The sequence below is a fragment of the Urocitellus parryii genome, chromosome 3 (genome assembly GCF_045843805.1).
Source record: "Urocitellus parryii isolate mUroPar1 chromosome 3, mUroPar1.hap1, whole genome shotgun sequence".
Taxonomy (NCBI): Eukaryota; Metazoa; Chordata; class Mammalia; order Rodentia; family Sciuridae; genus Urocitellus; species Urocitellus parryii.
This window is the reverse complement of record NC_135533.1, coordinates 136,461,073-136,481,107: the sequence shown is the minus strand read 5'-3', so window position 1 is coordinate 136,481,107 and position 20,035 is coordinate 136,461,073. Positions and strand designations below refer to the sequence as shown.

At 41.2% G+C, this 20,035-nt stretch overlaps 1 protein-coding gene across 8 annotated transcripts; it reads left to right on the top strand.

Annotated features, from left to right (window-relative positions):
* The first annotated feature begins 400 nt into the window (after window positions 1–400).
* Rnf34 (ring finger protein 34) lies at window positions 401–18,105 on the top strand. Of its 8 annotated transcripts, none has more exons than XM_077796839.1 (7): window positions 401–521; window positions 2,532–2,588; window positions 9,652–9,870; window positions 11,303–11,353; window positions 14,185–14,283; window positions 14,746–14,947; window positions 17,100–18,105. In XM_077796839.1, the coding sequence occupies exons 2-7, from the start codon at window positions 2,559–2,561 to the stop codon at window positions 17,288–17,290; spliced, it is 792 nt and encodes a 263-aa protein (XP_077652965.1). In that variant the 5' UTR covers window positions 401–521; window positions 2,532–2,558; the 3' UTR covers window positions 17,291–18,105. The 8 variants fall into 8 exon arrangements, with proteins under 8 accessions (XP_077652965.1, XP_026241814.2, XP_026241815.2 ...); XM_026386029.2 differs by having other exon boundaries at window positions 10,946–11,353; XM_026386030.2 differs by lacking the exon at window positions 2,532–2,588 and having other exon boundaries at window positions 10,946–11,353.
* The last annotated feature ends 1,930 nt before the right edge of the window (window positions 18,106–20,035 follow it).

The window sequence follows — 20,035 nt, the reverse complement described above, 5'->3', positions numbered from 1 at the left end:
GAGGTTTTAACAAAAGCCTTCCAACCATAGGTGTTTTCATATTCACCACGGCCCTTCCAGCCCTCCGCGCTCCGTAAACTTGACCCACCCACTCCAGAAAGCCCACTCCGCAGAAGGAGGGCCCTCAGGTGACGCTAACTTCCATTTCAGTCTCCTAAGAAGGAGGGTATGGAAAGCCCCTTCCGCCACGCCCACACTCGCCCATCTGGGCTCAAGACGGAGCAGAGTCCTCCTGGGTCCGCCCGCCTGCGCTAGAGGCCCCACCCCTCCCTGACCCTTCATTGGCTCTGTTGACCGGCCCCCCTAGCTTTGGCTTTCTATTGGTCAACAAGGCCGCCGCTCAGCTTTCTTCCCGGGGCGTGCAGCGAGCGTGACCACGCCCCTTACGTCCGGACGCTAGGTCGCCTCGGGAAGCGGCGTAATCACCGCCTAGGAGGAAGGAGGTCGGCTGTTCCAGGAGCTGCTATGGTGTTGAGTTCCCCGGTATCGCCGACCGAGCCAAGGCATTCGCTGCCATGAAGGTGAGCAGTTGGTGGAGCTGGGCAGGCCCTCCTCGCCCCTCCTGTACGAGAGGAGTGCCTCCTTTCTTTCCGCTTTAGCGGGTACCCCACCGGCTCCTCGGAGACCTCTGCGGAGGGTGGTCGCCGGCCGGCGACTGGGGCCCTGGGTTGGAGGCTGGTCTCCCGGACCCTCGAGCTCGCGTGAGCGAGTCTAAGGAGCCGGGAGAGGCCTTGTGGGCCCAGCGCAGAGAAGGGCTTTCCTCGGGGGCAGGAGGCAGGACCAGTAGTGCTCGCTTTAGCCCTCCGTGGCTTTGCCCACTGCATGCCCTCTCCCTCCCCAAGTCCTTGAACTAACCCAAATGTCGGGAACATCACGGGACCAAAAGGAAAAAGAGTGCCGGGAGTGAGGAGGCTGGGGCCAGGCTAACAAGCTAGAAATGCCTGGAATAGGGGATCCCACCCTCAAAGGAGTTCTTGGGACGGTGACCTGGAGCACCAGCAAGGTAGATGTGGCTTCTTCGCCGCTAGGTACGCAGCAAGTAATTTGACAGCTTTTCTCCCAGGTGGGAGTGAGAGCGTGGGAGCATCACTGATGAGAAGTTTAAGAAAAGGGGGCAGAGGGGAAATTCTGGCCTACTTTCAGAGACGATTCTCTCAACTTGGTCGCTGAGAGTTCTAAAGGGCTTCTCCATACAACTATCAATTCGAGTATTGATTCATTTGCCGAACTCAGATGAAGTGGGATGAGTCATAAGGTGGTGATACGCTTCCAGACATGGAGGGTTTCATTAATCTCAATGAACTGTGTTTAATGTGGGTAAAGAAAATAACAGTGAGCTGTTTGTTAGGTTAACTACCTTCATAAAGCCTTGAAGTTTTACTGTGGAAGATTGAAAAGGGGTAGGGACAAGTGGGTAGGGACATTCAGTAAATATTTTGTTGAAAACACTCTGTTTTGGCCAAGAGGAAGACATGGTGAGTAGGAATATTTCAAAATACAGTTTCATCCTTAGTAAAGAAGGATTTTGCCAATCGAAAGGGAAAAGACATTCGCTTGGCAGCTAATTACATTTCAAGGCAGAATGATCTAAGTTATCCCCCCCCAAAAAAAAAAAAAAAATTCAGAGGCAGGAAAAGATACCTCTGATTGCAGGAAACAAGCTTTTTGGAATAGGTAACTTTTGAACAGTGCCTTGAGGTATGAAGATATTATAAGAGTATTTATAATTCCCATTTTAGTTATAAAATATTTCAACTTCGGATACCTATTAAAATATCTAGATATATTTTATTTCCTGAAAATCATTTTTTTACTGTTAAGATTTAAAATCAAAGCAGGGGGCTGGGGATGTGGCTCAAGCGGTAGCTTGGCATGCGTGTGGCCTGGGTTCGATTCTCAGCACCACATACAAACAAAGATGTTGTGTCTGCCAAGAACTAAAAAATAAAAAATAAATATTAAAAAAAAAAATAAAATCAAAGCAGGGAAAAAAAGACAATAATAAATCAGGGGTCTCATACATATACCTCAAAAATATCATTGACTTGTTAATGTTTTTATTTTTAATATTTTTTTAGTTGTTGATGTTTATTTTATTTGATATGTGGTGCTGAGAATCCAACCCAGTTTTTCACACATACTAGGCAAGTGTTCTACCAGTGAGCCACAACACCATCCCACCTAATGTTAAGTTTGTGCCCTCTCAAGGAACTAGATAGATAAGGAAGGAGAATTAGGAATAGGCCCAATGTTAAAATTTTTAAGTATGTTCTTTAAAAACAAGTGTTTTTGAACTTAAGTGGAAGATACTGCTAGGTTGAAATTTTTAGAAACAGTTAAATGGCATTTGGAAACGTAGAAAAGATATTTTCTGAAGCACATTGCAAACTTGGGTAGTTATATATCTATGCAAGATGATAGGAATCTAGCTTTCATTTTTGGTTTTGTGAAACTGGATTTACAAAATTTAGGATTGGACTTTTTTTTTTAAGTTATTGAAACTGTGTAATTGTGGATATTATTATCTGTAGATTTCTGGGAAAGACCAGTGACTCCTGATGTCATGGAATGGTAACATGAATATTCATGTAAGCAAATACTTTGTATTTATTTATTTTTTTAGTTGTAGTTGGACACAATATCTTTATTTAGTTAATTTATTTATTTATATGTGGTGCTGAGGATTGAAACACAGCATGTGCTAGGCCAGCGCTCTATGGCTGAGCCACAACCCCAGGCCCCCCCCCCCCCACACACACGTAGCACATAATTTGAGTTAGGATTAAAGTTACTTCAAAAGCTAAGCGACTAGATAAATACATCTTCATTCAATCCCAGGAATATGTGGAATGCATGTATTCTTTTAATTTTTTTGATTTGTTTAGAAACTGATGTTTTGGCATCAGTTTACTTCTTACATGAGTGAAGGACTAGAATTCATCTGCTTACCTCCCCACAATGGATTGTTTTAAAAATCTAAATTAGTCTCCTATGTTAATTTGATTTTGCTCCTCCTTTGTTTTTCCAAGTTTATATTGATCTCATCCTTAATTGTGCTAATCACATTCATTATTCCTAGCTCAAAATGAGTTGTCAAGGATAAAGTAATCTACTAACTGTAATTTCCTGTTTTTTTTTTTTTTTTCTCTGAAAGGAGGGAGAGTGGTGCTAAGGGTCAAATGTACTGTTTTAAAAGACAAAAACCCAACATGAGGAAGGCAACATTTATGGTTTATACATGCTTTACCATAATAAATCTATCAACTTGACCAATGTCTTGCTTACAAATATTACATTTCAAAGGCCAACATCTGTTTTAGGATATAGCATTTATTTTTTTGTGGTATAGGGTTGGATATTTTATTGTTAAAAAGGCAGAGTTCCTATGTGTTGTATTTCATTTGAAGCAGCAATTTGAGTAAGAAGTCCTTTTACATTCTAAGTACTATGTTTGTCAAGTGGCTCTAGATAGGGTAAAGATTTTGTTTATCTCAACTACTTTTTTTCTGGGAAGGTTTAACTGTACTGAAATTTAAACTATAAAATGTGTTCTTTTATATCACTGGTACAAAAATTTGAAACATCTTTTTCTTATTTTTTAACACAAGTGCATTCACTGAATTTTATAAAATTAAAAGTTGTCTAGAATTTAAAACAGAATCCATAGTTAGTTCTTAATAATAACTGAGAAAATTAATATTCCTGAATATGAAACTTTTATGTTCATTTTTAAGATAACTGTAAAAATATTACTGCATTTAGATTTAGAATTTTCGTAAGCAAAGTAGTACACTCTTAAGAGATGGCATTATTACTGCTGTTTACTTAATCAAAAACAAATGACTAGATTATTTTGTTTTTATACCTAACTTTCCCTACCCTCTGTGCATGTGTCCTCCCTCCTGTGTCAGTCTTCATGGAACCTACCATCGCTTTTCTAATTCTTTATTTTAAATAGTCTGGGTGGTTAGTATTACATTTGATGGAATCATTAAAAGGGCTCCTATGCTAATGCAATTGAGAATAGGATCCAAATTTTGTAGTAAACTTCAGTTAATTCTTTAGATTATTTTGAAATATTTTTACATGGATTCTAAAAGGACATTAGATCATGCACATGATCAAAAACTGCAGAACCTGAGGCCATTTGAAAACTGGCACTCTGCCACAAAGAGGGCTGGGCTATTGCTCTTGTAAACAAACAGAACACATTTCCTCTTGGTTTAGTTGACTGAAATAATGATTCAGAATGAGTTTGTATTGTTTGAGTCTGATGAACCTGAGAGAGTACTTATAACATTGGTGGTCTATTGTTGTGGAAACCACAGTGCTGGCAACTGTCACCTTCATACAAATTATATGGGCTTGTAGGTAGTACCTTCCTTTTGCTCCTGCAGAGGGGTAGGACAGTTTGTGAACACTTTTAGCCTTCCTGCTACCTGGAGAATATAGAGGAACTTTGATGTTGGTGAATTTGAGTGAAGGACTATGTATGCTTGGCTCAGTACACTCAGGATGAGCTCACATCTGCCCTCTGAGAGAAGATGACATTTTGGTTTCCATCAGCTAGCTAGGTGGTAAGCTGCCCTTGATTAATCATGTCAGTGGCTAGAAGGCATATTAAGACCAGTTAGTTGGCTGCACAGTTGAAGTCATGTTCTCCAATTGGTGTTTTCAGTACAAAGGCAAACATTTTAATTTTCATTTGTTTCTTTGTTCACATTGGGAGTTATGGGTATGAGCTGCTTTAAAATCTTGGTGCCTGGGCTTTGGAAAAAAAAAAAAAAAAAGGCCAGAAATGTCATTGGATGCTAGAATAACATAAAGAAAACTAATTGTTAGGGGCACTCCAGGTGGGTTTTAGAATTTCTTACTACAAACTATGTAAGTTTTTAAATGATGTCTGGTTCTTAACTGATGCACAAGACAGGAAGACCATGGTCTCATGACTGATCTATCAGGACCAATTTTGGTCAGATGGTTTAGATAGGAAATAAGCTGCAAACACAGCTAAATTCTCTGAGGTTGGGATTTTGTGCCAGGCATAAATTATTATGTTTCAAACTACATTCATGGTCAAGGGAGGGAATTTAGCACCTGTGTAGATTGCTGTTCTAACATCTTGGACTCGTGATGTAGCCTATATAGCCCTGCTATCAACCATGGCCCTGAGTAGGGCATGTGAGTCCCAATCAAGACTTAATTTCTAGTGATCCTGACTTTGGTTTTTTTTAATACTCTTTTAAAATTATTATTTTTATTCTAATTAGTTACATAGGACAGTACAATGCATTTTGACACATTGTACACAAATGGAGCATGACTTCTCATTCCTCTGTCTGTGCATGGTGCTGAGTCACACACAGTATTTATGGGTTGGTGTAGATAGGGTAATAATGTCTGTCTCATTCTACTGTCCTTCCCCCATCCTTACTGCCCCACCCCTCACCTTACTCCCCCCTGCCAAATCCAAAATTCCTTCATTCTCCCCCAACCCCCTGCCCAACCCCGACTTTGGCTTCACAAATAGAATTGTAATTTTTTTTATTTATTTATTTTTGTAGTGAGAATTGAACTCAGAGTGCTCTACCACTGAGCCACAACCTTTACCCTTTTTTGTTCATTTGTTGGCACCAGGGATTGAACCCAGAGGCACTTAACCACTGAGCCCCCATCATCAGCCCTTTTAAAAAATATATTTTGTTTTGAGACAGGGTCTTGATAAGTTATTTAGAGTCTCGCTATATTGAATTTGCCATCCTCTTCTTCAGCCTCCCAAGTTGCTGGGATTATAGACATGTGCCTGCGCCCTGCTCATTTTGTTTTATTTTGAAACAGGAACTAAGTTCCTGAGGCTGTTCTTGAACTTGCAATCCTCTTGTCTTAGCCTCCGGAGTTGCTGTGATTACAAGTGTGCATCACTGTGCCTGGCAAAATGAAACATTTAAAGGGGAGCCAGGTAGATGAGTTCAAGCCTGGAAATATTTTTCTTTTGGGTGGATTCTTAACTACTTAACGATGAAGGACAAAAATAGTTTAAACAGTAGGATTGCGCTCAGGGTTACTTTACTACCAAGCTATATTTTTTGCCCTTTTTATTCTTTACCACAGGGTCTTGTTGAGTTGCCCAGGATGTGATCCTCCTGCCTTAGCCTCCTGAGTAGCTGGAATTGTAGGAAAGCATCACCATGCCTGCCAATGGCTGCTTTTGACACACCCTGAAAGTCACACTTTCTCTCTATAGTGGGAGATTTCATACACCAAAACATGCATGAGTGTTAGGAAACAAAAGCTTGGGTAAAGAGTGAGTTAAATGAAGAAAATCACCAAATTTTAGCAAGAGGGAAAGGAACTAACTTAATCAGATCAAGTTAAAAAAAGGCTGAGCATTTCTGCATGGACTGGGGGAAACTGTGGACTGATGTAAAACTCTAGGGATATGTCCCATTACTGCAGGCATGGCTGAGGTATTTGTCTCAGAAAGGTAGAGGCACAGGCTTCAGAAGTACCTGGGCCCCTTTTGTTCAGTAGTCTGTGGATGGTGATTTTCCAGTGGAAATAGTATAAGCAGGAAGGAGAATTCTTCAGACTGAATATCCTTGATTTTTTTTTAAAATATTTATTTATTTATTTAGTTGTCGGCCGACACAATATCTTCGTATGTGGTGCTGAGGATCGAACCCGGGCCGCACGCATGCCAGGCGAGCGCACTACCGCTTGAGCCACATCCCCAGCCCGAATATCCTTGATTTTAATTTTTTTTTTTAGTTGTAGATGGATATAATACCTTTATTTATTTTTATGTGGTGCTGAGGATCAAACCCTGTGTTTCACACATGTGAGGCAAGTGCTCTACCACTGTGCCCCAGTCCCAGCTTTTGACCTTTTAACTTTGGCTGTATATCAAAATCACCTGCTTAGGTTTTTTTTGGGGGGGGGGGGCGCGGGGGGCAGGATGAACCTCAGACCAGCAAAATCAGTGTCTAGGACTGAGACCCAGGCATCAGGATTTTTTAAGGGATCCTTTGATGAGTCCATGCAGCCAAGATGGAAAACCTCTCCCTGTCTTAGGGCAGTTTCATAGCCTTAGGCAGTTCTTACCAAGAGGCAGTGACCAGTCCCTGAGGTATAGGACTAAAACTGCTCCAGAGTTGGGGAAGGTCCAATCACCAATGAAATTATTTCCATTACCACACCAGGATGCCAGGAAAATGGGGTTTAATAGGGAAGTGGAAATAAGTTTTTCAAACATACTTAACGGTAAAGAAAGGTATTTCACATAAAATTGGTGATTAGGGCCTCCGTTTCAAATTTCTGAACTATCAAGAAGGTTGGAGTGTTGCAAATGCTACTTTGAAGATGAGAGCTGTGCATACATGGATACCTTTCAGTATTCTAAGAGTATGCTCTTTTTTTTTATTTTTAATTTTTTTAAGAGAGAGAATTTTTAATATTTATTTTTTAGTTTTCGCCGGACACAACATCTTCTTTTGTATGTGGTGCTGAGGATCGAATCCGGCCGCACGCATGCCAGGCAAGCGCGCTACCGCTTGAGTCACATCTCCAGCCCTAAGAGTATGCTCTTAATGCATGACTTATTATTGGTTTATTTTGTCCAAATTTAAATTCACAGATCCTAATGAGGCTGCAACCTATATTTTCCAGTGTTGTTTTTTTCTCCTTCTCCCAGACCCCCTTTTGTACCAGGGATTGAACTTGGGGGGCACTCAACCACTGAGCCGCATCCTCAGCCCTATTTTGTATTTTATTTAGAGAGAGCGTCTCACTGAATTCCTCAGCACCTTGCTTTTGCTGAGGCTGGCTTTGAACTAGCAATCCTCCTGCCTCAGCCTTCCAAGCTGCTGGGATTCCACACTGTGCCCAGCTTCTTCTTTTATTCTGTGATGTCTTTGGCTAACAGCAGTAAAGTACATCTACACTGCACTGAGTATTGGGTTAGAGCAACATACTCCTGCCTGGGATATTTTGGAGGTTGTCTTGGGCTTTTTTGTTTTTAAATCTGGAGATGGCTGAGGGGAGATAAAAGTATTCTTTTTTGTTATTTTCTTTTTGGGGATGTAGAGGAAATTCCCATATTCTTGTAGAAATAACGAGGAATGGGACAACATTGTTACCTTCTAATACTGACCTCTACACAGAGATTCCACCTGTTTTCCCCAAATAAATTCTCTGTTCCCTTCACTAGATCTGTGTAGATAAAAAAAAGTTTTTAGCCTGAAGAATTTTTTTGAGAATTTATATATATATATATATATATTTTTAGTATATATATATATATATTTAGTATATATATATATATTTTAATATATATATATATATATTTTAATATATATATATATATATTTTAATATATATATATATATATATTTTAGTTTTTTGGTGGACACAACATCTTTGTTTTTGTATGTGGTGCTGAGGATCGAACCCGGGCCGCATGCATGTCAGGGAGCGCACTACCGCTTGATCCACATCCCCAGGCCTAGCCTGAAGAATTTTGATGATCATTCTCATTAACATAGTTTGAAAATTATATCCTTCCTTAACTTGTAAGATTGTCTCTGGTAGAAAGGGTGAAGTATGACTTTTTAGAAGTACTGCCTTTAAAAGGGAGTTTCATTGAGGTTTTCACCTGCTAAATCATGATCTCTTTTACCTTAATTGTTCTTTACAAGAAAACAATTTGAACCACTTAATAGTGTGCAAAATTTAAATAATGTTACATTGCCTGTAAAGAGGTAATACAAAGAAACCTTTTGCACAGGTGTCAGCCATGTGGAACTAGAGTCCTTGGGAGAAAGAAGGTTGTGGTCAAGGAAACATCTAGGGGAATGAGAAGGGGGATAAAAGCAAATAGGCCTCTTAGCTCATCAGTAGCTGTATCAGCAGCAGGCTAAAGCTTCCTTAAGACTTTGCTTCTTTTGACTTCTATAATGAAGTGAAATTTGTCCAGTGGCAGTTCTGCAGTTGTATTCCCTCCTTTCTCCCAAAATTATGTGCAATTTGAATTTTTTAAAAACAATATGTTTTCAGTTGTTTTAAAAGGGCTTACTTTTTACTTTTATTATTTTAAAAAATATTTTTTAAAATAAAGGTATTGGACACAATACCTTTATTTTTATGTGGTGTTGAGGATCAAACACAGACAGAGCCTCACACATGCTAGGCAAGCGCTCTACCTCTCAGCCATGACTGTAGCTCCCTATTTTCTTTTTATTTAACAAGATCTGAGTGTTTTCAATGCCAAATATTCTTTGGTAATACCAGAAGATTATCTTTCCAAATAGCTTGAAATTTTGGTGCCTAGAGGAATGCAGGTTGAGCTTCTCTTATCCAAAATGCTTGGGATTGAAAGTCTTTCAGATTTTGGTGTTGTCTGTGGAGGCTTCACCTGTTAAGTGTCTCCTATTCAAAAATCCTATGAGCATCTCTTATTAGAAAATTCAAAATCTGAAACTTTTTGAGCATCACGTTGGTGATTTCAAAATTTCAGATCAGAGATGCTCATCTCTAGATGTGAGAACTGTGTTCCTACAGTTAGTTAGTTACCCCACCAGAGTGGCATTCCCTGGGGATCCCAGACAGCCCAGGTTCCACTTAGCTTTAAACTGTGGCACTTGTGTTCCTTTTCAGGCGGGTGCCACATCTATGTGGGCTTCGTGCTGTGGGCTGCTGAATGAAGTCATGGGAACCGGAGCTGTCAGGGGCCAGCAGTCAGGATTTGCAGGAGGCACTGGTCCTTTCAGATTTACACCAAACTCTGATTTTTCCACCTACCCACCAGCAACTCCGGAAGGGCCTAATATAGTTTGCAAAGCCTGTGGACTTTCATTTTCAGTCTTTAGAAAGAAGGTGAGTTGGATGACTTGTTACATACAAGACACATGGGATAAGAATTATTAATCATAGTTTATTTTGAATAGGTAATGAATTTTTTCTTATAAAAATATGAAAACTTGGTCCCATTGACTTTTTTTTCCCATTTAGAGAGGTATGCAGTCAGGGATTATATTCCTGTTGAGTGTTCTACATAGACATTGTTATGTATCACATTGTCAGGCATCCTTTTGTCTGAACTCTGACCTGTTTGTACCATTTCATTCTTCCTGATGACACTTATTTTTTTGAAGCAAGATATTTAATTAATCTGCAGTTTCATTCAGAGATGATTTACTATAATTCTGATCTCAAGTTTCAAAAAATTTGTCTCTAACCATGCTCTTAACTCACACGAAGAAATGAGTGTAATAAGCTAAGTGCTGTTTAGAGGCTAAACATTAAATGGGCTTAAATTCAGCTCTTTTCACTTTTCTTTGATCTTCATTTCAGTCTTTTGAATATGCAGAGAAAAAACTGTTAGCTTATGAGAACAGCGCACCAGGCAGAAGTGGCCACAGCTGAGTCTGTGAAGTTCTCTAGGGCATTGGTGTGGGTTGTGATTAAGGCCACATAGGTGACAGGTTCCTGGATTAGTGGGTCCTCTCTTGAATTGACTTGGAAAGATCGGTTGCCTTTCTCTTCATTCTCTGTGGGATTCTTTTTTCCTCATCTTGAAGTGAGGAAGTCCTTCACATGGGAGACCAGGCAGAAAGTGTGTGGCTATGCTTTCTGCTCCATGTGGTTCAAGTCAGCTGTGTTCTGCTAATTACATGTTTGCACCAAGGGGCGGGAAGGTTTTAATTCATTAACACAAGAGTGTCTGTTTTCCTTAAAGTGCAGTATTTGAACTTCAGTGAATCCAGACTGCCTTGGCATCGACCGTGTTGATTTTTGTGGCTTTTGGAACATTAAAATTCCTGTGAAAATGGTGCCACAGAGGATTTCATAAGAACTAAAATTTAAATTTTAATAAAGGCAAGAATAAGGCGTGGTTTTCATAATAGCTTGTATCTTGCTATCATTAAATGCTTCCCTTCTGTCTCTTCAGCATGTGTGTTGTGACTGCAAGAAGGATTTTTGCTCCGTTTGTTCAGTCCCGCAAGAAAATCACCGTAGATGTTCTACTTGTCACTTATTACAAGAGACTGCGTTCCAGCGCCCTCAGTTGATGCGACTAAAAGTGAAGGATCTTCGGCAGTATCTCATTCTTAGAAACATACCAATAGATACTTGTCGAGAGAAGGAAGACTTGGTAGATCTAGTACTGTGCCACCATGGACTAGGCTCTGAGGAAGACCTGGACACAAGCAGTCTGAATTCTTCACAGTCCCAGACTTCTAGCTTTTTTACACAGTCATTTTTTTCAAACTACACCGCCCCTTCTGCTACCGTGTCTTCCTTTCAGGGGGAGCTTATGGATGGAGACGGCACCTCCAGATCTGGAGCACTGGCACAGGTACGAGAGGGTGATAGATTGCCGGGGTCCCTGCATGCTTACTCTTGGCCATATTTGGTGGCCTTTAGTGCCTGATGACTTCAGATAAACCGGAAGTTAGGATTTGGAGCGATGGTTCTGCACCCAGCTGAATTGGCACTTGCAGCCTCTCCCGCTGCATGTGGTCTTTTGTGTAGATACAGGGTGGCCCCAGAGTCCACTGCCTGGAGTGTCTAAAAATAGCTCATGGATTTCTTGACCTTACTTTAGCACTAAATAGTACAGAAGCTGGGCATGGCAGCATACCTAGGTCATTCCAGCTACACTGGAGGCCAAGGCAGGAGGATTGCAAATTTAGACCAACCTGGGCACCTTATCTCAAAATATAAAATAAAAAAGGGCTGGGGGTGTAGCTAAGTGGTAGAATGCCTAGTGTTCAATCCCCAATGCCAGATACACACACACAAGTGATGACTGAAAAAGCAGCATGTACATATTTGCATGACTATTTGTACAAGTGTCAGTAACCATAGAAATAATCAGTACAGTAAATTAATCTGATGCCCCCTCTCTTGACATTAGTGAAATTGTTCCTAGTTTAGATATTGAAAGAGCCATCTAAGTAGAAAAATGTAGTTATTTACTAATTTTAATTTGAATATTATCCCAATTCTTGAATATCCTGGTTGAATAACATGTAAAGACTTGTAGTGGATATTCCCTGGTGTGTGAGTGATTATAAAATGTTGAATTAAGCCCGGCATAGTAACATTCACCTATAATTCTGCTACTTGGGAGACTGAGGCAGGAGGATTGGGAGGTTGAGGCTAGCCTGGGCAACTTACGAAGACATTTTTTCAAAAATCTCCAAATTTAATTTTCATCCCTGAAGAAAGGGGTTTTTGTTTTGTTTTTTAGAGGTGAGGGGTACTGGTGATTGTACTTGGGCACTTGACCACTGAGATGTATCCCCAGACCTATTTTTTTTTAACCTTTTGTTGTTGTTTTTGTGCTGAGGATTGAACCCAGGACCTGTACATGTGAGTGCATGTGAGTCAAGCACTATACCAACTGAGCTATATCCCCTGTTGTAGATGACACAATATCTGTTTTATTCATTTATTTTATGTGATGCTGAGTATCGAACCCAGGACCTCATGCATGCGAGGCAAGTGCGCTACCACTGAGCCACATCCCCAGCCCTGTTTGTATTTTATTTAGAGACAGGGTCTCACTGAGTTGCTTAGCACTTCGCTTTTGCTGAGTCTGGCTTTGAATTTGTGATCTTCCTGCCTCAGCTTCCTGAGTTGCTGGGATTACAGGTGTGTGACACCACACCCAGCAAGAAAGGGGTTATTAAAAGTAGATTTTTCATCTGTATTTAACTAAAAAATAAGTCCAAGCTGGGAGATTTTATTATTTTCTCAAATAAGAACTGGCATAATAAGACTTTTGTATCCTTTTCGGGTATAAGATGCCATTTGGGAGATGTGGATGGTTGGATGCTACAGTATGGTACCTATGAGTCAGTCAATTGGGAATTGACCTAGACTATTGTAGAACTGTGGTCGAAATATATTGAGAAAAGATGTGCAATGTGTGGTGGCACGTGCCTGTAATCCCAGTAGCCTGGAGGACTGAGGCAGGAGGAGGACAATGGCAAGATCCAGGCCAGCTTCAGTAACTTAGTGAGACCCTGTCTTAAAAAAAAAAAAAAAAGGCCTGAAGGTATAGCTTAGTGGTTGAACCTCAGTGTTCAAGAATAGGGCTGAGGCTCAGTGGCAGAGCACTTGCCTAGCACATGTGAGGCATTGGGTACAATCCTTGGCACCACATAAAAGTAAGTAATTAAAGGTATTATATCCATCTACTCTAAACAAACAAAAAACAAAAAAGATTCGAAAGGCATATGATCAAAATTGAAGGGATTTCTGTTTTCCTTAAAGCAGACTGATGGTTGAGGATTTTTAAAAACTAGAACCAGCACAAACACCCTGAAACAGATTAGAAAGCCTTCTTTGGAATTAGAAGTGTGACTTAGTAGGATTGAGACCTTTCAAATTGGATGCTTATGACACTGGGGTGGATCCTGGTCAAATTAGCTTTCTTTCTGTCTGTTCAATTAAATTAGCCTTTTGCATCTTGTAGTGCTACCCCTTTATCCTTGGTGGCTTTGGCATTCCATGATGGGATGCTTCTCAGGGAGTTAGTCCTTTAGTTTTATTACAAATTCTCTCCCTCCCTCCCCCTTCCTCCCCTCCCCCCCATGAATTTGTTTCCACATAACTTGATGGAATATAAATTCTTTTTCTTCTTAATATTTTTTAGTTGTAGTTGGACACAATACCTTTATTTATTTATTTTTATGTGATGCTGAGGATCGAACCCAGTTTCTTACACATGCTAGGCAAGCTCTCTACCAGTGAGCCCCAGCCCCAACCTGGAAGGTAAATTCTTTACAGTCATGTGGGGCCCAACTCTGTGGGTGGGGCAGCAGCATTGAGGATCCAGAGAAGATGTGGAGTGTGCAAAGTATCTGGTCATCCTTTTTTTTTTTTTTTTCCCCTCAGTACTGAGGATGGAATCCAGGGCTGCTGTATTTTTATTTTGAGATAGGGTCTAAGTTGCGTTGGGCCTCCTTGCTAGATTATGGAGGCTGGCCTGCAACTTGTGATCCTCCTGCCTCAGGCCCCTCAAACACTGGCATTACAGGAGTGCCCCCACCAGGCCCAGGCCCAGTTTGAATCATTCTTGAGGATGATCAGTAGAAAGCTTTTCTCTAGTGATAAATATGGGTTGATAATATTAGGAAAACATGATTCCTGACCTAATCAGATGCATCATGTATATAGGTACAAAGTGAAATAGCTTCAGCAAACACAGAAGATGATGATGATGATGATGACGATGATGAGGATGATGAAGAAGAAGAAGAAAATTTGCAGGATCGGGTGAGACCACTTATAAAATTTTTCCCTAGGGGCTATGGTGGTAGCTCAGTGGTAACGCACTTGCTTTACATGTGTGAGGCCCTGGGTTCGACACTCAGCACCACATTAAAAAAAGATAAGTAAAATTAAAGATATTGTGTCCATGTATAATAACAAAAAATTTTTCCCCAAGGGCTGGGGATATAGTTATGGTACATTGCTTGCCTAGCATGCCTGAGGCCCTAGGTTTGATATCCAGCACAACCCCCCCCCCAAAAAAAATTGATTTCCTAATATTTGTGAGCCAGCAGGAAGGGCAGGTGCCCTTATAGACTTCTCTAGGATAGCACTAGTTTGAATGTAAGACAGTACATTAAAACCCTTCAAGGACTTCTGAGAAGTCTAGGAATCCCCAGTAGGGATTGTCTGGTAAAAGGGGTCTGGACTTGTGGGAACAGAGGTAATGGGACACTCTGATTTCAGACCCTTGGGCTCTCCAAGAAGCGAGTGAGAGCTTCGCTGTCTGACCTGTCAAGCCTTGAAGAGGTGGAGGGGATGAGTGTGCGCCAGCTGAAGGAAATCCTGGCTCGGAATTTTGTCAACTATTCTGGCTGTTGTGAAAAATGGGAACTGGTAGAGAAAGTTAACCGGTTATACAAAGAGAATGAAGAAAACCAAAAGTCATGTAGGTTTCTTTTTTCTTTTTTTTCCCTATAGTATCTTTCCTTAGGCTTTAAAAAATGGGTTGTGTCAGATTTAGTTTTGGGAAAACTATTTACTTTTTATTGAATCTGAATTAGTTATATGAGCCTGTTTATAGAACTGTTAGACAGTAAGCTCATCATGTGATATTGCTCTGAGACCACCCTTACCAAGTGTGTTCAAGAAATTATTTGTTGACTTGAAAGGTCCTTTCATCACTCTTGTCATTTTAGTGTAAATCCTGGCTGTGATATGGCATCCATTGACCAGTTTATGCTCAGAATAGGCAGGAAGTCTTTAGGCACATCTACTTCCAGGGCAGTGCCACAGTGGCAGGCTCAGGAACCAGTCCACAGAGGCTTTAGAGGTTGGAGGCCGCTGGCTGAGGAATGGCATCCTGGCAGTGTAAATCCCTGCACGGTGCTTGGTGGACATGCGGAAGCCCCACCCTCAAGTTTTTGGTGTAGGAAACCATGACGTGGCTTCTTAAGAGTCTTTTTTGGTTAACTGTTTAATTTAACCCTAGGTCAGTCTGTTTGGTGGACACTTATTTTGTTTTGAGCACAGCTGGGACTTTCCTAGCTTGATTGTCTTGACGTCACTTATGCCAAGATTGACCCAAACAGTCTGTATTCATAACCTGCTGCTGGACTATTTCCTTTCTTGGGCCCATAAGTTGTAAAGAGTTGGAAGGAACCTTCCTACCCAGGAGAGGGGGCCAAGGCCCAGATTCCAATCTTACCTGAGTCCTCAGATGCCTGCTCATCTGCCATTTTATGCTATACATCTTCTCTGCATGAACTAAGACCCCACATTACAAGATCTCTTGACATTGCAGGCTGTGAAGTTTATTTGTCTGTCTGAAATCAAAATATTTCAGTCCTTCAAGCTTGAATTCTGGTTCTGTTCTAACCATGTTTCCCATTGCTCCCCTCTCTGACCTGTAGAAAGGGAAGCCTCCAAACTTCTAGCTGTAGGGTCAAATCTCAGCTGAGGTTAACTTTTTAAAACTCATTCATTGCCTTTCTTACTCAGAGCCTGGATTTTCTCAAAACCCAAGTATGGGTCATGGAGCCAGAATGGTCCGTCTTGTTTTAGGTAGATGGACTCCCAAGAATAAAATGGCAAAAGTAATTCTAGGGTTGTGGCTCAGTGGTAGAGCACTTGCCTAACATGATCAGGCACGGGGTTTGATCCTCAGTACCACATAAAAAACAAGTAAAAATAAAAGTTAAATTCTAAAAAAATTTTTAAAAAGTATTTCTAAGGCTTCAGGGGAGGGGACACAGAACTACTTGATATAGGCAGAAGGGTTACAAGTTTAAGGCCAAGACTGGAGATGTAGCTTACTGGTAAAGCATTCCTGGGTTTAATCCCCAATACTAAAAAGAAAATAAAGGGAAGCGGGGGGGGGGGGGGGAAGAGGCTCTTTTTTCCTACTGAGATGAAATTCCAAAGTGGCCTGACTCCTAGTCAAGTGCATGGTGTTGCATATCTGTCATCTCAGCAACTGGGGAGGCTGAGGCAGGAGGACTGTGAGTTTCAGGCCAGCCTGAGCAACTTAGACCCTATTAAGTAAAATAAAGTATTAAATAAAAAGGGGGGCTGAATATAGCTCAGTTGGTAGAGTGCTTGCCTTACATGCACATGGCCCTGGGTTCAATCCCTAGCACCCCACCCACTAAAAAAATAATAAAGGACTGGGGATGAAGCAGGTGGTAGAGTGCTTTGGGCTTAGTCCCCAGTACTACCAAAAAAGGGGGGAAAACCCATTGTGGCCTGACTCTGGTGGCCCACATATAGAAGGCCAGGTTGGGGTTTAAGTTTCTTTTTTCTAAGTATAGAGTCAATATGTCCTTATGAAAACACCTTAAATTACACCAAGATATAAAATAGAAATAAGTAGCTGACATTTGTTGTGCATCTTACCTGGCCCTAATCACAAAACCTTGAGGTGTAGACACGGCGATTTCTAATGAAAAGAACCAAAGTACACAGAAGTCAGGGATGGTCTCTTGTACAGCACTGTGCTGGTATCGGGCCTGCGATGGTCACCCAGCAGGTGGCTGCTCAGCAGTGGGCAGTGCAGCAGGGCAGGAGGCCTGGTCCACATCTCCAGCTCTGTTGCCTTTCAGATGGTGAGCGGCTACAGCTGCAGGACGAGGAAGACGACAGTCTGTGCCGCATCTGCATGGATGCTGTCATCGATTGTGTCCTACTGGAATGTGGGCACATGGTCACCTGCACCAAGTGCGGCAAGCGCATGAGTGAGTGTCCCATCTGCCGCCAGTACGTGGTGCGAGCTGTGCACGTGTTCAAGTCCTGAAACCAAGGTTCTCCCCAGTGGGACACGCACCCCCAGACTCCATCCCAAACATTTCATTGCACAGAAGGGACTGGAAACTTACTGTTCAAAGGCAGAAGCTATTTTTAAAAATTATTTTCACTACTTATTGGGGGCATAAAGTTTCATCCTAAGATGAAGAAACATTGGTCCGTGCCATGAGCCTGCCTGCGATCACGAGCTTCCTAGGTTTTACGGGGTTCTGTCACATGTCCCTCGTGAGCGCTAGTTGTTGAAGTCGGACTGTTGGGCATCAGCTCCTGCTCTCTGGCCAATACTTACCCCATTCTTATTTCCCTTTGATCCTATGTTGGAAACTTCTGTTCTCTTTGGGTGAGGTGAGCTCACTGTCCACAGTGGCTCATGTGGAACGTGCTAAGCAGCGGCCCCTTTAAATGTTCAGTTTATTAGTCATGTATATTTTAAATGCTAATATTTGATGAATGTAAGTTTCCACATTATTGCCATTTCTGGGTTTAAACATAATTGGGAACAACTGACAGGGCCTTAGATGAAACATGTCCATTTTTGTTTAGGTGCAGCTTTTTATGCTGTGCCTAGCTTCTTACATTAGAAGTGTGTGTGCTTGACTTTTTGTTAATGTGTAATCAGTTTACACTGTTTTGTATAGTGAAGGTGTATTTTTAGTGCTACCTGCTAGCTAATTTCAACTTTAGGAATAAAATTAGATTTAAAGGAAATGTTTTTGTTTACATCGTCTCAAGTCGGTTCCTGATTCATTTGCATACAGTCTGAATGGTATCTGCAACCTGGTCTAGCATCCTCTTCAGAATAAATGAGAGCACCTTCAAAGATGTCATAACAAATTGCAATGCTTATCTTTGCTGCTTACTTACCAGAAAGGTCAAGTACTGTTTAGCTGTTTGTTGAAATTGGGTGTTATGCTAGATGCTGTGTAGTTTCCAGCAGTTCTCAGTATGAATCTGGATAGAGAGTGCCCAAGAAGTTAAAGGACTGTACAGAATCTCAGTTAAAATGTGGCTGTAGCTGGGTACGGTGGCACACACCTGTAATCCCAGCAGCTCAGGAGGCTGACAGGAGCAGCTCAGCGAGACACTGTCTAAATAAAATACAAAACAGGGCTGAAGATGTGGCCCAGTGGTTGAGTGCCCCTGAGTTCAATCCCTGGTAAACCCCCCCCCCAAAAAAAAAGGTGGCTGTATCAGGATCTGGGGTGCTGTTTAGTGGTAGAGCACCCTGTAAGCATGCACAAGGGCTGGGCTCCATCTGATACTACTAGGGGAAAAAAAGACGGTTATGTCAGAATAATTCGAACCTAGCTTGGATGTCAGTTTCTTTTAACCTTCTCAATACCACACAGCAAATAAGAAACTTCAGATAATTATGTTTCTTTCTTTAGGTCCCGTTTGAATCAGGGTGTGCTTTTGATTGATCCCAGCTGTGGATTCTTCCTATTGGTAGGGGGCAGATGTTTTTAGAAATGGCCAACTTAAAAAATCTCCAGGTTTTTTTTTTTTTTTTTACTATGAAGCTGGTAACTCATGCCCTCATGTACTGGGGGATCTACTAGTAGACCTAAAAATAGCTTTGAACTTAGGGCTGAAACATGCCTTTCTGCCCCTTTTTCCCCCCTGAGGGTATTTCCAAATGCTGAACCCAGGCTAGGCTGGCAGCTCCCAGCTTGAGCGATCTATATAAGCTACAGCTTTGCTGCCCATTCCCTGCCACAGCTGCAGGGGCACTGGCACCTGGTCTACATTTCAAGAGTGAACTCTTGAAATTTAATATCATCCCCACCCCCTGGCCCTGCAAATCTCTAACTTGGTGGTGGGAAGCCTTTAAATTCAGGCCAGCAAATGATGGTACACAAATTCAGATTTATTTACATGTTAGCTTAAAACATGCTTCTTATTCTTGACTTTTGGATTTATATAGTTGGACACAATACATCTGTTTTATTTATTTTTATGTGGTGCTGAGGATTGAACCCAGCCTCTGCATGTGCTAGATGAGCGCTCTACCACTGAGCCATAACCCCAGCCCAAATGGTGGATTTTTTTTTTTTTTTTAAGGTAGTGCTGAGATCACTTGGTTCAGTGACAAACTGACAGAGATGTTTAGTGCAACAGGCTTGACAAAGTACAGACAGCCCTTTTGTATCTGTGGATTCAACCAACTGAGAATTAAAAATATTTGAAATATTGGGCTGGGGATGTGGCTCAAGTGGTAGCATGCTCACCTGGCATGCGTGCGGCCCGGGTTCGATCCTCAGCACCACATACACAAAGATGTTGTGTCCGCCGATAACTAAAAAATAAATATTAAAAAATTCTCTCTAAAAAATATATTTGAAATATTTAACATGTACAGACTACTTTTTCCTTGTCATTAGTTCCAAAAATACATTGCATTAGGTATTATAAGCCATCCAGAGTGACTGGGAATATAGGAGGATGTGTGCAACTTATGTGCACATGGTGCACCATTTAGTAAGGAACTTGAGCCACTGCAGACACCAAGGGATGGCTGCTAACTTGTGTGGCAGAAGGCCAGTCATTTCCCCTGCAAGTTGCATGTTTTAACTGGCATACCGTGCATCTTTATGTTAATTCTTTGATTAGGTAATGTCACATGGATAAAATTCTGCAGGTCCACACTGGAATATAGTGAAGTGCCTTATCCTCCTTTTTTTTTTTTTGGTTTTTAATATTTTTTAGTTGTTGATGGACCTCTATTTTATTTATT

Coding starts and splice junctions, on each gene's coding strand:
- Rnf34 (XM_026386029.2), top strand. CDS start 2,559: ATGTCATGGAATGGTAACATGAATATTCAT. Junction 14,284..14,745: donor AAGAAAATTTGCAGGATCGG/GTGAGACCACTT, acceptor CTCTGATTTCAG/ACCCTTGGGCTCTCCAAGAA. Junction 14,948..17,099: donor TGAAGAAAACCAAAAGTCAT/GTAGGTTTCTTT, acceptor GTTGCCTTTCAG/ATGGTGAGCGGCTACAGCTG.